Source organism: Zootermopsis nevadensis, unplaced genomic scaffold (genome assembly GCF_977971745.1).
Source record: "Zootermopsis nevadensis isolate Lab colony 2312 unplaced genomic scaffold, Znev_1.0 Znev_ptg000012l, whole genome shotgun sequence".
NCBI classification, from domain to species: Eukaryota; Metazoa; Arthropoda; class Insecta; order Blattodea; family Termopsidae; genus Zootermopsis; species Zootermopsis nevadensis.
Window position 1 is genome coordinate 1,320,956 of NW_028259144.1, and position 13,544 is coordinate 1,334,499.

The 13,544-nt window shown below is 39.8% G+C and overlaps 1 protein-coding gene across 4 annotated transcripts in view; it reads left to right on the forward strand.

The window, feature by feature from the left end:
- Nucleotides 1–13,544, forward strand: part of LOC110833316 (uncharacterized) — a 171,075-nt gene that overhangs the window by 147,246 nt on the left and 10,285 nt on the right. For all 4 annotated transcript variants that reach the window (XM_087348221.1, XM_022071231.2, XM_022071233.2 and 1 more), the window contains one exon: nucleotides 12,254–13,284. In XM_087348221.1, coding sequence (XP_087204347.1) covers nucleotides 12,309–13,284 — 976 coding nt within the window. In that variant the 5' untranslated portion in view covers nucleotides 12,254–12,308. The remainder of the gene's footprint in view (nucleotides 1–12,253; nucleotides 13,285–13,544) is intronic.

The following is a 13,544-nucleotide window of genomic DNA, read 5'->3' on the forward strand; positions in this document are numbered from 1 at the left end:
CGTGCGACGTGCAGTTATCCAGATGGCGCACAGACGTTAAAGTTGTGGCTGTCTCCCGGAGCCCATGAACGCCTCTCACAGATTCATTACGAGCTGTTAATTAAAACGCCGGATTATCTTTCCGTGGTTGACAAACCTGGGTTAAAATAACGAGATAAATTAAAAGGCAAAGACATTCTGCAAATTAGAAGGATGGAAGTGTCTGAGTTGTCAGTAATGACGCTACCTTTTTCTCCCCAGTGTCTTCCAGCGTTTGTCTGATTTTTTATTCTTTTTAGTCTAAAGAGTGATATTGGATAGGAGGCTGGGTGGGTACCAGAGCCGGTCTGGACGCAGAGGCTAGAGAAAGAATTCTCTGCCTCCGTCGGAGATCGAACCCCCGTCGCCCAAGTCCGTAGCCAGTCACTGTACTGAAAGCATAGTTGAATATAAGCCATAATTAAATAGCGCACAGGTAAGGTCGTGTTTCCGGTTCAAGATGCGAACTTGCCCGACAGAATTCCGGCATTTCAGTGGTTTCACGTGTCGAGTTGCGTTCATTAGCACTGCAGTTCCGATCCGCGGCAGATCCGCTTTAAATTTCCCACTGGGATCCCGATATTGATGTTTTGCTGGATTCGTGGAAAGACAGGCACCCCCCCCCCCCTCCCATCAGCCACGGCCTTCCCTATTCTGACTTCGCATAATTGTCCTGACCCACTGTATTACTGATTTTTGAGTTTAACCCTACCCTGCCCATTTGCTAAATACTTATTACTTGCCTGTCGTAACAGATACTAAGCGGATCTGTCAGTTCAAATGCTGTTTCGTTCAAGCCATGATAAAGGCTGAAGGATACGGAGTCTACATCAGCTAATGATTTCCGTGGAGCAAAGTCATCGTTTGAGAAGCTGATAGTCGCTGAATTCAAGAAGTTATTCACATTTTATGAAGATCAAAAATTAATTGAAGTATTCACAGGGACCGACACTTATCGCGAGCCAGTTGAATCCATTCACAACCTCATATCAGATTTACTTAACATTTATGTCAGTATGAGTTATGCTCTAATTTCTGTTACTGCGTGTTTATTTATTCTAACGCAGTTTTCAGGGACGTTGAGACAACTGCGGATAAGCGGAAATATTTTAGGATTTTATGTCTTACGCCGGAGATCGAACCTTGACTTAGTAAGAAGGATCGCAATCGGCTTTGACCCAGTGCGGCCGAGTGAGAATTAAAATATACGGAGGATAGCAGGCAGAGGGGAACAAATGCGAACGAATAAATAAATAAATAAATGAGCATATTAATAAATAGGTTGATGAACTAGTAAATATATAAGTAAATATACAGTAAACCGAAATAAATATTGAAACCCAACTGGAAAGATTTCGTACTTGAGGTTTGCCGTGCGTTAACAGAATTGACCTTTTAAAATTGCGTTGTCTGGGTTACAACACGAGAATCAGTCTGTTTTAAAATTTCAAGCAGAATAAATTGGATGTTGTGAAATTTCAAACGCGGTAAGTATCATAAATCTAAAGTGCATTACGTCTGGGATTATCGTCGCTTGTGCCAGTGCTGAAGGTCCTCGTGCAACAGTGACGTAACTCCTTTTTATGAATTTACCAGAAACAACCGCAAATTAAGTGAAGGAAAGTTAACGTACGAATTCCTTTTCACGTGTTTCTTCTAGAGGCGCCATATTTGCTCTAAAGACTTAAGTTGTGTTACTTAGTACTGGATTTTTTTCGTGGTATACCTTAATAAGATATACGCGACGTGAGTTTCTTTTTTTTTTCCCCAATGATAATTATGCGGCGTGACCTACTTAAACAACTTGTTCGCATTCCAGACGATAAGGAAAACCAGAAACTGCAGTTTATTGATCGCAGATTAAGACATACGCCTTTACACACAAATGGCGCCATTTAAGTAGCCAGTATTTTCATTTTTATTTTTGCACTCAAACATTTCCACGAGTGGCCAATATGTTTACGTTAAATCAAGAGAACGTTTGGACCTGAATGGGGGGGGGGGGGATTAATCGGAAGAATTACGTAAGGAGGAATTTCGAAATTTGTACTCCTCCCCGAACTATGGAGGATAATTGAATAAAAATTTCCTTGGATATTATCCATCGTCTAGTAAATATAAAACGTAAAATACGACGTTTCGGAGATGGGATTCTATCTCCGTCTTCAGGTTCCTACACAGATAGAGCTAATCCCTATCTCCGGTCCGGAGCCCATCTCCGAAACGTCGTTTTTTACGTTTTATATTTACTAGACGATGGATAATATCCAAGGAAATTTTTATTCAATTGACTCTTCACCATCGTCAAGAAGTTTTAGATTTGATATGGAGGATAAGATGGGTGGGACACATACCATGCAAGGGGCAAACGATTGGTAGGCATAAGTATATAATCGTAATTTCGGGATATGTCTTCATAGATTTTAGCAGATTGAAAAGCGTTATGCTGTGACTTGATAATAAAAGTATCTTTATTTTTGGAAGTCTCTTAATGAAATCCACTAAAAACACACGCACTGTAGATCTCACAATGCAAAATGCACATAAATTTTGTTATTCAAACACGCTTCTCAGTTCGGATTATTTTGTTACCAAATTCTGTTTGGTTTGATGTAACTTTTATGTGAATTCATTTTTGTGGCTTTTGTACGAAAATAACATAGTCTGGATATTTGTTCCGTGTTTGACAAGATTCAGCCGAGTGAATCCATGGTTACACTTTTATAATCCATTTTACCCGGTAACTTTATTTTGAACAACCAAAAATTCCCTTTATATTGTTGCCTTGCAAATTTAATGCAACGAAATATCCCGACTTTACGTAGGAAGAAACTTTTATTACATGCAGAGAATAAAGATAGGGCAATTTATAGGTTTATTGTGTAAAGCTTCGCAAGCAGGGCAGTAAACGTTATGTATAGAAACATATTTCTGAACCGTAAAAATATTTGTGTAGTGGATAACAGGAACTTTCTTATAACAGTATGCAAATAATTACGTTTTAAGAAAAATTCAGTCTTACTAAGTCCAGAATGCAAAACGTAGCCACCTTCTTGTGTATCTGACGTAGTGACTGTTGAAGCCGAGTTGTATGAATTTAGGCAGTGAACTGATTTAAAGGCGTGTTTAAGAATTGAAAACACAGAGCAGAGATAGTACCGAGATGTCGTAGTAGGTCTGTCCGATTCAGGGGTTAAGGATTCGTAATTGTATCCAGAGGACACATAACCATACATAAGCCAGGCATTCGAATTAAAATATAGCCCAATTTAATATCACGAGGATCGAATCAAACGCGCTGTAAGTTTACAAATTCCTAAGGGAATCCTTTCTTGCTATCTGAAACTTCGTTCCAATACACTTACTTTGTAGGGTCAGAGTACACTGACAGTACTGGATGGATTTTTAGAACGCTTCGCCTCGTTTTATTTCGTGAGAAACAAAGAAAGTTCATCGCCGTGAGTCGGTTGTGGTTTAATTGTACATAAAATTCTGTGGCGTCGACCAGACTGTTCATTTCTATTCCATTGTTTGTCACGTGTGCGCTGCTCCATGTGGAATTTCCGTGTCGTGGCCTCCCTCGGTTTCAATATGTGTGGCAGGAAGCGTTCTCAACTGTTTGTTGTGTGTTTTTTCCTGTAACCACTAGAGACCAGTAGTTTCCTCTGGTGAAATGTTGCAGTGACCTTTACCGAAATTTTGAGCGGAGACTGGAATAATTTATTGTCCAAGACGTTTAGACGTAGAAACAGAGGATAATTTTTACAGTGTTTGTGGATTTTGATCCTTGCTCACTGTTGAACAGTTTTAGGGGTTTTTGTTTAAAAAATTCACGTGACTCGTTTTGATGTAAGATTTGAAGTTTTCACAGCGACTGATAAACCCAAAGTTTCTGAGATTGTCTGTGCTTTCAGGGTTTATAAAAGCCAGAGGCCTTCTCCGAAACGGAGTAGAACTTTCTACTTTCACTACTGATCGCTCCGTAAGGCTTCATCGCAACTTCGTTTAATGTTTATCGCAAACTATGACCTTGAACTGATGATAAAATTAAATGACACTACGTAGCAGAGGGGGAAATTCCCCGCACTTTATGTAACACGAAGTTATATACAAGGGCCTGCTAATTGTTCCTATTCTCAGTCAGATTGATCCAGCTCACAATTTTGTATCCTCTTAATCTAGGATCCATTTGAATATTGTCCTCCCATCTTTACCTAGGTGTCCTGAGTGATTAACTTCCTTCATGTTTACCGACCACAGTTCTGTACGTATTTTTTAATCTTTCCCATGTGTGCCACATGCACCACCCATCTTCCTCCCTCTTCTTTGATCTCCTTAATATCTGGCGAAGAGCAGTCCGCAAATTATGAAGCTCCTCGCTGTGTAGCTTTCTCGGTCATCCTGTTATTTACTCTCTCGCTGGTTCAAATGCTGCAAAGGTGAGGAAATCGAGAAAGGTGTTAAATTTTCATCTGTAGACGGCCCTATCCGCTGTTCTTTGTCGGCCGAGAGAATATTTCAAAAGTGACGGACGATTTTAATTCGCCATCCTTAGGCGCGTATTCAGCAGCGTGTAATTAATGTGTTTTGTGTGATGCATAACTGCAGCGGGGACTGTAAATATCCTTCAGGGAACGCCATTAAGAAGATGTAAGAAAGAGACGGGAGATGCTGACTGACGACTTGTTACATTAAGCAGCCAGATTCTGAGTGGAACATCACACGAGACGCAGAAACAAACTTTCTCTCTCCCTCTTCGTCCCTTGTTTTCTCTCATTATTTCATAATTATGCTTATTTCTTTCCTCTTATCTTTCTTAGATTCTTTATCCATTTCTTTTTCCCTTCCTTTTTCGTCTTGTTTCTTCATTCCTTTATTTCCTTCTTTATGTCTGTTATTCTTTTTCTCTATTTATCTTGTACTCCACTCTTTTCTTTGAAGTAGCTTCGGTGTTTGCTTAACAAAATGTGATAGAAAGAGTGAAGCAGTTTGAGCGGATAGACAAGTAACTTAGACTTGACTTAGTACAGAGAAATAAAGTAATGTTTAGGTCACGAATTAAAACAAATCGTTAATTTGGGGCTGATAGATATTAATTCAATCACTCTGACATACGGTCATTCAGCCGTTCGTATCCAACACGCAATAAGCCTTCTGATCTAGCATGCAGCCAGTCAGTACGGTGGAATTCGATTAAAACTCAGACAGGCGTCGGCGTTGCCAGGAGACGCAAACGAGCTGACACGTATTCGCGTATTAAATCGAATGCTATGTATGGCAATTAACTTTAATGTAGGTTGCACTGATAATTCGTAACTACGCGTCTTTATCACCCTATATGCTGCACCTTTCTCTCTGAAGGTTTAATAGTGATAAACTGTTTGCAAACCGCGGCGGCGTGGATACCGACATTCTGACGTATATCGCCACAGCTTTTCCTGAAACACAGATCGCGTGGTTCTTTAACCTTCCAGGCGATATGAATAATTTGTTCGTTAAGACGACTTAGATGCGTACACAGTTTATAAACTAGGCTGTGTCTAATAACTTTTCGTTGGCTCGATCTATAGACATTTTGGTAGGACTCCTTGGACGAGGGATCGGCCCGTCGCAAGGCCTCTACCTGTACACAGGACAGCACAACACAGAAAAACATCCATGGCTTGAGTGGGATTCGAACCCACGGTCCCAGCGACCAAGCGGCACAAGACCCACGCCTCAGACCGCGAGGCCACTACGAACCCCAGTTACCACTTACTAGTTTATTTTTGTTATGTTGAACATGTTTCATATCTCATTCTTCAAAATTATGCTCTTCAGACTAAATTCCCATTTATGTAATTTTTTTTTAACTTTACATATAATTTTTGTGTTATCTTCAATTTATTTTAGGGGGCTGGCATCTCCCCCTTTCCCCTATTAACGGAAGTTATTAAGGGTGAATGTTAATCTTAGACACGTGAAGTGTTAGACCTTAGTGTAATTGACATTAGCGAGAAGTAGGCTCGCGAGGGAATCTGCTCATCGCCCGCATTCTTAGGTTATTGGATGATGCATTGATCCGAGGTTGTTGGCAAAGTGTCTACGAACTCGAGAGAGAAGCAGGTTAGCTCGTAGGTCTATGGGAAATTAGAGCGTTGCGTCTTACAGTGCAGATTCCGTTAATGGCATCAGTGATTTGTGTGAGGAAAGTATCGTCATCTCTGACTGTTAGAACCTTCATTTCAGTTGTATCTTAGAGCTCCTGGTCACATTTAGTGATTCGTGTAGTCGCGTGATGATTTCTCGTTTTGTACGCGCAACGGAAATTACTAATGACAAATCCAGACCCAATTAAGTTAATTTAAATCTTGCAGATAAACTGAGTGCACACGTTTTATAATTCGACTAGAAATTGCTGTCAGGAAGAGAGACAGATCCGGAGGAGGAGAAATTTCCCAAACAAATTTTTTTAAGGACATCGAATCTCAGTGGTGGTGGAATTACTGACTAAGATGCGGTTTGTTAGACGATAATTTTTCTATCAGACTCGTCGCCTAGTGCCACTGGCTGGCATACAAGCCTACGCAGTACGTAAAAAACGGGTTTGTATCTAAGGTATTAACGCCACGGTGGTCTAGCGGTTAGAACGCTGGCCTTGTAATCCTGGGGGTCTCGGGTTCGATTCCCGGCGGTGCCCGGATTTATAACTTGTGTTGGGCAAGGCCGTGGTCTAGGCAACACGGAGTTTTCCTCCGTGGCATCCCAACAATTACTCCATTCACACACAGAAGAAGGCAATGGCAAACCACTTCTGGATCATCTGCCAAGAACGTATATGAACAGGTCCCAGTCCGAGAAGAGAAAAGGATGGAAGGATCCTGTTCATATGGACCTGTCGTCAGACAGAACACTAAATAATAATAATCTAAGGTATTGTTTCGTAGAATGTTTAATTACGCTTTTTGGACTGCGTAATTCGATTATTCTACAACACGGAAAGACAAGGAAGCTGGTGTGTCGGTAGAGGTGTTCAGAATTGATGTCGGGATGCCGACTATCATAGTTCAGTATTTTAATTGTTTTCCTCAGTAACTACGTTCTGATGCAGGAAGAGTGTACCTTAAATGGGCTACGTTCGAACCTTCCAAATCCATGTCCATTTGTTATTCGTGGTGGTTTTGTAAACTCGTTTGATACCAGTGTACCTGCTTAATTTATAATGTCGAAGAATCGTTAAATGATTTATTGTCAGAATTCTAGTGGAAGGCTGATTATGAATGTTGAATTGGAAAGGATGCGGGAGGAAGCGGTTCTCGCCTGTGTTACAGCTGCGTTCGTTCCGATAGTCGAAGCAAGGCCCCCGCGACTACGAGGCTTGAGTGCTCAGTGCTCAGCCGATGCTTGCGATATTGATTTACTATCATTTATGGCGTTAGATGTAAACAGAATTTGGTTGTACGGACTGGTTGCTAGGAAACCATTCGGTTTAAAGCCAAGTGTTTTGATGTGATGTCTACAGGAGTTCAGCAAGTTAACGTGGATGAGTGATAACATTTTGAGCCCCCAGACCAAATTTAGATGTCTTGTTGCACTCATGTTTTGAAACCAAGTCAAAACCCATTCACGTGTTTAAAGAAATAAAAATTATAAAGTCTAAGTAATTAGAGGAAAGAGACAATTACGTGGTGATAAGCTTTATTTATGATCTGCCTTTGTCACACAACGCTATATGCACAATTTGATTTGGGAGGATGACATGGGCTGAACATGTAGATCGTGTGGGAATGTAAATTTATACATTTTGTTTTGGAATATCTGAAGGGAATATATTGTTTGGCAGACTGGGCTTTGAGATAAAAGGACAATATTAAAATTTACTCGATTAACCTGACCCAGAATCAGAATTTTGTTATGACGGTGATAAGCCCTCATTCTCTATAAACGCAGGGGAGTTCTTCAAGTGCTGAAGTCTTCAACAGAGAAGCTGTGTCTTGAAGATGGTTGTGTTTTGGTCATGGTTTTGCAGGATTTCTCTAGAAGGATGTAATTTGAAACTCAAAATCACGTTTAACTGCTTCAACCGTTTAAAAATGTCTCAGGTGCGATTAATAAGTTCGACCTTTTATCTTCGCTGATAGAAAGCTATCGTAACATCTGTGTATCATTTCATTGGGCCATGCAAACAAACCATCACTTACGAAGTTTATTTGAATCGATTTATCGGCATAGTCTCTCAGCGACAAACTGAATTAGTTAATTACATGATCCGTAAATGTGTTTGTTGTCGACAGCGTTTGCCCATTATCGTCTCGGCTGAGCAGGCAGACCATTATCTGGGAAGCCAGATGCTGTTGCACCTCTCCCCTTCCCCCCCCAACCACCGACCTCCTCCATGAATCTGCAGTGAACTAATAACTCATGGTCGATTTACTTTGAGGCTTCGCACAGGTAATTAATTAAATTTCCAGACATATAGTTACACGCAGAGCCGCCATGTTAAAACAAAACAACAATGGAATTTAGTGCAGAGCTTCTGTGCTTTTTTCACTGCTTACTGGATCGTGTACGCTCTGATAAACAGCACCTGCCGGATCAAGTTATTTATTATTATTCTTATTCTTCTGTCTCTCGCGTGAGAAATGCTGCGGATTCGATATTATTTTGTTGGGGGCGCAGCCGTTTATGGGAGTTTGTCTTGCGTTCAGAAAATCATGCGATCTCAGATCAATCCTACACAGCGAAGCAAAGTGTAGATCTTATTTGCCTAACTTGTGAAACGTTTTGTATAAATTAAATAAAATCTTGTCTACTTGCTTGCTCAATTTTATCAGTCAAATCACAATGAAATATTATTATTAAATGTTAAAATATTATTACAATTAACATTTAAATATTTAAAATATATTAAAATGATAGAGAGCATCATTTTAATATATTTATCAGTCAAATCACAATAAAATATTATTATTAAATGTTAAAATATTATTACAATTAACATTTAAATATTTAAAATATATTAAAATGATAGAGAGCATCATTTTAATATATTTATCAGTCAAATCACAATAAAATATTATTATTAAATGTTAAAATATTATTACAATTAACATTTAAATATTTAAAATATATTAAAATGATAGAGAGCATCATTTTAATATATTTATCAGTCAAATCACAATAAAATATTATTATTAAATGTTAAAATATTAAAATATTATTACAATTAACATTTAAATATTTAAAATATATTAAAATGATAGAGAGCATCATTTTAATATATTTATCAGTCAAATCACAATAAAATATTATTATTAAATGTTAAAATATTATTACAATTAACATTTAAATATTTAAAATATATTAAAATGATAGAGAGCATCATTTTAATATATTTATCAGTCAAATCACAATAAAATATTATTATTAAATGTTAAAATATTATTACAATTAACATTTAAATATTTAAAATATATTAAAATGATGCTCTCTATCATTTTAATATATCAAAATATTATTACAATTAACATTTAAATATTTAAAATATATTAAAATGATGCTCTCTATCATTTTAATATATTTTAAATATTTAAATGTTAATTGTAATAATATTTTAATATTTTAACATTTAATAATAATATTTTATTGTGATTTGACTGGTAAAATTGAGCAAGTATATATTCAACACAATAATGACGCAACATTATCATCTCATAAAATTTTGTCGTTCTATCCTTCACACATTACAGATTAAAGCATTTCTAGTTTATTAATTCTGCCGGATAATTTCTTAATCAGTTGAGCGACTATCGGGTGTGTCAAGGAAGATTCTGCTCTACGGGATATTTACTAGCTGCTTTCACTTACGTATATGACTTCGTACGAGGGGCGCGTTCTAGAGTAAACTCCCGTAAGTCGTGTTGTGCTTCCTGAACGTCGGATAAGGCCTAGGACATGAATAGCCGTGATTGGCGCTGGAGTCGCTGTATCGGATGTTGTCGAATGTTGTGTCCATTTGTGGGGGTTGGGGTTGGATTGTGAAGGGATCAATGCTGAGGGTGGTAGTTCGTCCCTTGAGCCGAGTGAGGGCACAGAAATTGAATTTCGGACGAGTGAGACGAAACGGGATGTTTCTGGTCCAGTGGAATAAATCTGTGGATAGAACGGCACTTGTGAAGCTGCCGCACACACAAACAGTGATCGAAATCGAGCAATGTCTTTTCTGTAATCTCGGAATTGCATTTGCTTGATTAAATCCGAGTTTTTGTGAAAGAACGAATCCCGTTAAGCTGCGGCCGCTGCGTTACCAGATTCAAAACGTTGCGTCTCTGTGAATCGAACTTCGTTGTGGCCCGAATTCTGTTTCGTTCTTTGAAGCAGATTTAGTCATTTTCATTTGCGCGAATAAAAAGTTTCTTCTTGTGCCTCCCCCCCCCCCCCCCCCCCAATTCCAAAAGTTGTTCTATCCGCCCCGATTTCCAGAGCACCAAGATGATGCGAATTTTTTTTTTTTTAAATTTGCCACCAACTGTGAATTGCATGTTTTTTTAAAACTGATAATTGTATTATTTGGGCGGTAACTTCCATGAGCCTACTATGGGCTGGGTATATAACTCTGATAGGCACGAAATTTTGTTTTATAAATTTGATTTTGGCAAAAATTTCCTGTTTATAAATGTGAATACGGTCATTTATTTTTATTTGAAAGCCGCTGTAATAACGTAACCATCACAGGCAGGAGATGGTTTGCACTGTAGCTTTTCTCCTTCGGGAATGGGATGGAAAGAAAATGAAGTGTTCCAGGAATCGGAGGGCAATGGGTCTTGGGAAGGGATCTGATATGTCCGGAAGTGACGTGGTTCGAACCAGTTCATTAACTTCGCTCGGCCTCAGACGCCGGAATTTCGGAGGACGTAACGGGTGAGCATTATGAGAAGTTCTTGGGACTCGCTCGGAGACAGTGGCTTGCTTCAAGTCGGCGTATTTGCTTTGCAATGTTCGGTGACTGGTGGAAAACGCGAGAGCGTACAGGGTGTCTCGCCTTATTTGCCCTCAGTGATCCTACGCCTGTTGCCTCAACTTTCGTTCTTCTGCTTCTGAACTTTAAAGTTCTTTCCGTGGGTAATTCAATGAGGGACTTACCGGCCAATTTGATTGTTCAATTTCTCTTACTTAAGCCTGAAAGAGTATACGTCTCTGGTAAATGCAGTCGATTTATAAATCCGCAGATCCAATTCAGTTCCAGTGAACTGTAGGAAAGACTTTCCGGAAGGAACTTATATCTGACGTCATAACGACTGGTAAAAGCAGTCATTTGTTTGAAAATTGGCAAAGTTCAGATATTCGAGAGTGACAACAGTTACGTGGTTAGTTTGATTTATCAAACCATAGAAATTTAGGCTTGTGAGAAAAGAGTAATTGGTTTTTTTGTTGTTGTGGGGGTGGAATGAACACTAAAACTGATTGCTTAGATAAAAAAATTCAGTTTTTTGGATTTGCGGCCGTTCGGTGTTGCGAGTAGCTAACAGTGTTCACGGCGGATATTAATTAGCTGTGTTGTCTACATCCCAGAGCCCTGATTAACCGACTGGTCCGCCCCCTGCGACGACCCTGAGAAATCGATCTCTTGAAGATCTGAACCGCACTTAACTAATCCGGAAGTGATTCCTGTGACCAGACCGGAAATATACTCTGGGTCTAATGGGAGATCCTTACACAATAATTAAAGAAGATCTTCGGTATCGAAAATGGAGATTCAGATGTTAAGATGGCGATGTAGAGAAATTTGTATGTATTCTTAGCGTCAAGGAGATAACTGTATGTGATGATACAACACTTTACTCCTCAAGAACGCCACAAAAATGTGGGGTGAAATATTTTATTTGTGGGAAATGAAATCAAACCAAGCTCGAAGCAGCTGACACATTTTACGCTATGGATAAACACCTGTCTTATTGGTTTATTTATTTGTGGTTTGTTTAACGACGCTGTAAGTGGCTGGCTTTATTTGGCTTTGAATGATACCATGATTAGCCCTTTGAAGCCAAGCGCACTAAATAACACTTACACATTTAGCTCCTACCGCAAAGGAAACAACGATCATTTTACTAATAATGTTTAAGAAAGTAATCGCTGTTTATATTGAAAATCTTACTTAATTCATAAATACAATTTGTGGATTGTTGATTGCCAAAGCAGGTGTTACATATTAGCCTTTGAACGCTGAAACTCACTGCGTGCTGTGTTTTGTTTGCAGATGAGAGCTGGAGTCTAGCAGGAGACAGTGATTTTTAGTCTCAGACTTCACAACAATGCTCCATCGGACGTCATCGCGAAGGCGCAGAGCGTCTCGCAGTGCTGGAAGCAGTTCGGCGAGCTCTCCACAGAGGGGGACACTTCCATCCCGCTCCACAAGAGGCAGCACCAATACCAATGCGAGGGCACGTCGAGCGAGTGTTGCTGTGGGAGCCTCTGACAGCCGAAGCTCGACAACGGAGTACGAAGGCGGAGGTGTCTCCCCGAATAGAAGCCCGCGAGGCAGTATCGGAGGCGATGTCGTCTCGGAACCAAACCGGAGTCCCAGACACAGTCTCGTCCCGGAAACGCCCAGGACGAGTCCCAGAAACAGTTTGATCCCCGATCAGAATCGAAGCCCAAGAAACAGTTTAATTCCGGATTCGAACCGGAGTCCAAGAAACAGTTTAATTCCGGACTCGAACCGAAGCCCAAGAAACAGTTTAATTCCGGATTCAAACCGGAGTCCAAGAAACAGTTTAATTCCGGATTCAAACCGGAGTCCAAGAAACAGTTTAATTCCGGATTCAAACCGGAGTCCAAGAAACAGTTTAATTCCGGATTCAAACCGGAGTCCAAGAAACAGTTTAATTCCGGATCCAAACCGGAGTCCAAGAAACAGTTTAATTCCGGATTCAAACCGGAGTCCAAGAAACAGTTTAATTCCGGATTCAAACCGGAGTCCAAGAAACAGTTTAATTCCGGATTCGAACCGGAGTCCAAGAAACAGTTTAATTCCGGATTCGAATCGGAGTCCAAGAAACAGTTTGATTCCGGATTCAAACCGGAGTCCAAGAAACAGTATAACTCCGGATTCAAACCGGGGTCCAAGAAACAGCTTGACTCCGGAAACGTTTAACCGGAGTGCAAGGGGAAGCCTGATACTGGAAGGAGGAGGTAGGAGGAGTCCACGGGGAAGCATCGTCTCTGCTGCTGGAATAGTAGAGGCCACTTTGGAGCGTGGTCCTGGCTTCTTGGACACAGAGCTGCCAGGTCAGTACTGCCAACTGCCAATATATAATTTTACTGCTGGACTTGAAAGTGACAAACTACCTGTTCTTAAAACGAGACTACTATTACAAATTGGCAATCTTAGAGTTTGCTGAATATTTATGTTCATTACTAACGAGGTGGCTTAGAGAGCCCGAAGGTTATTTATGTTCATAATTAACACAAGAATAAACTCGGAAGTGCCTGATACCTATCAGGCAAGCTAATTATCTCGTGGATTGAGTAAGCAGTTTCCTATTTCT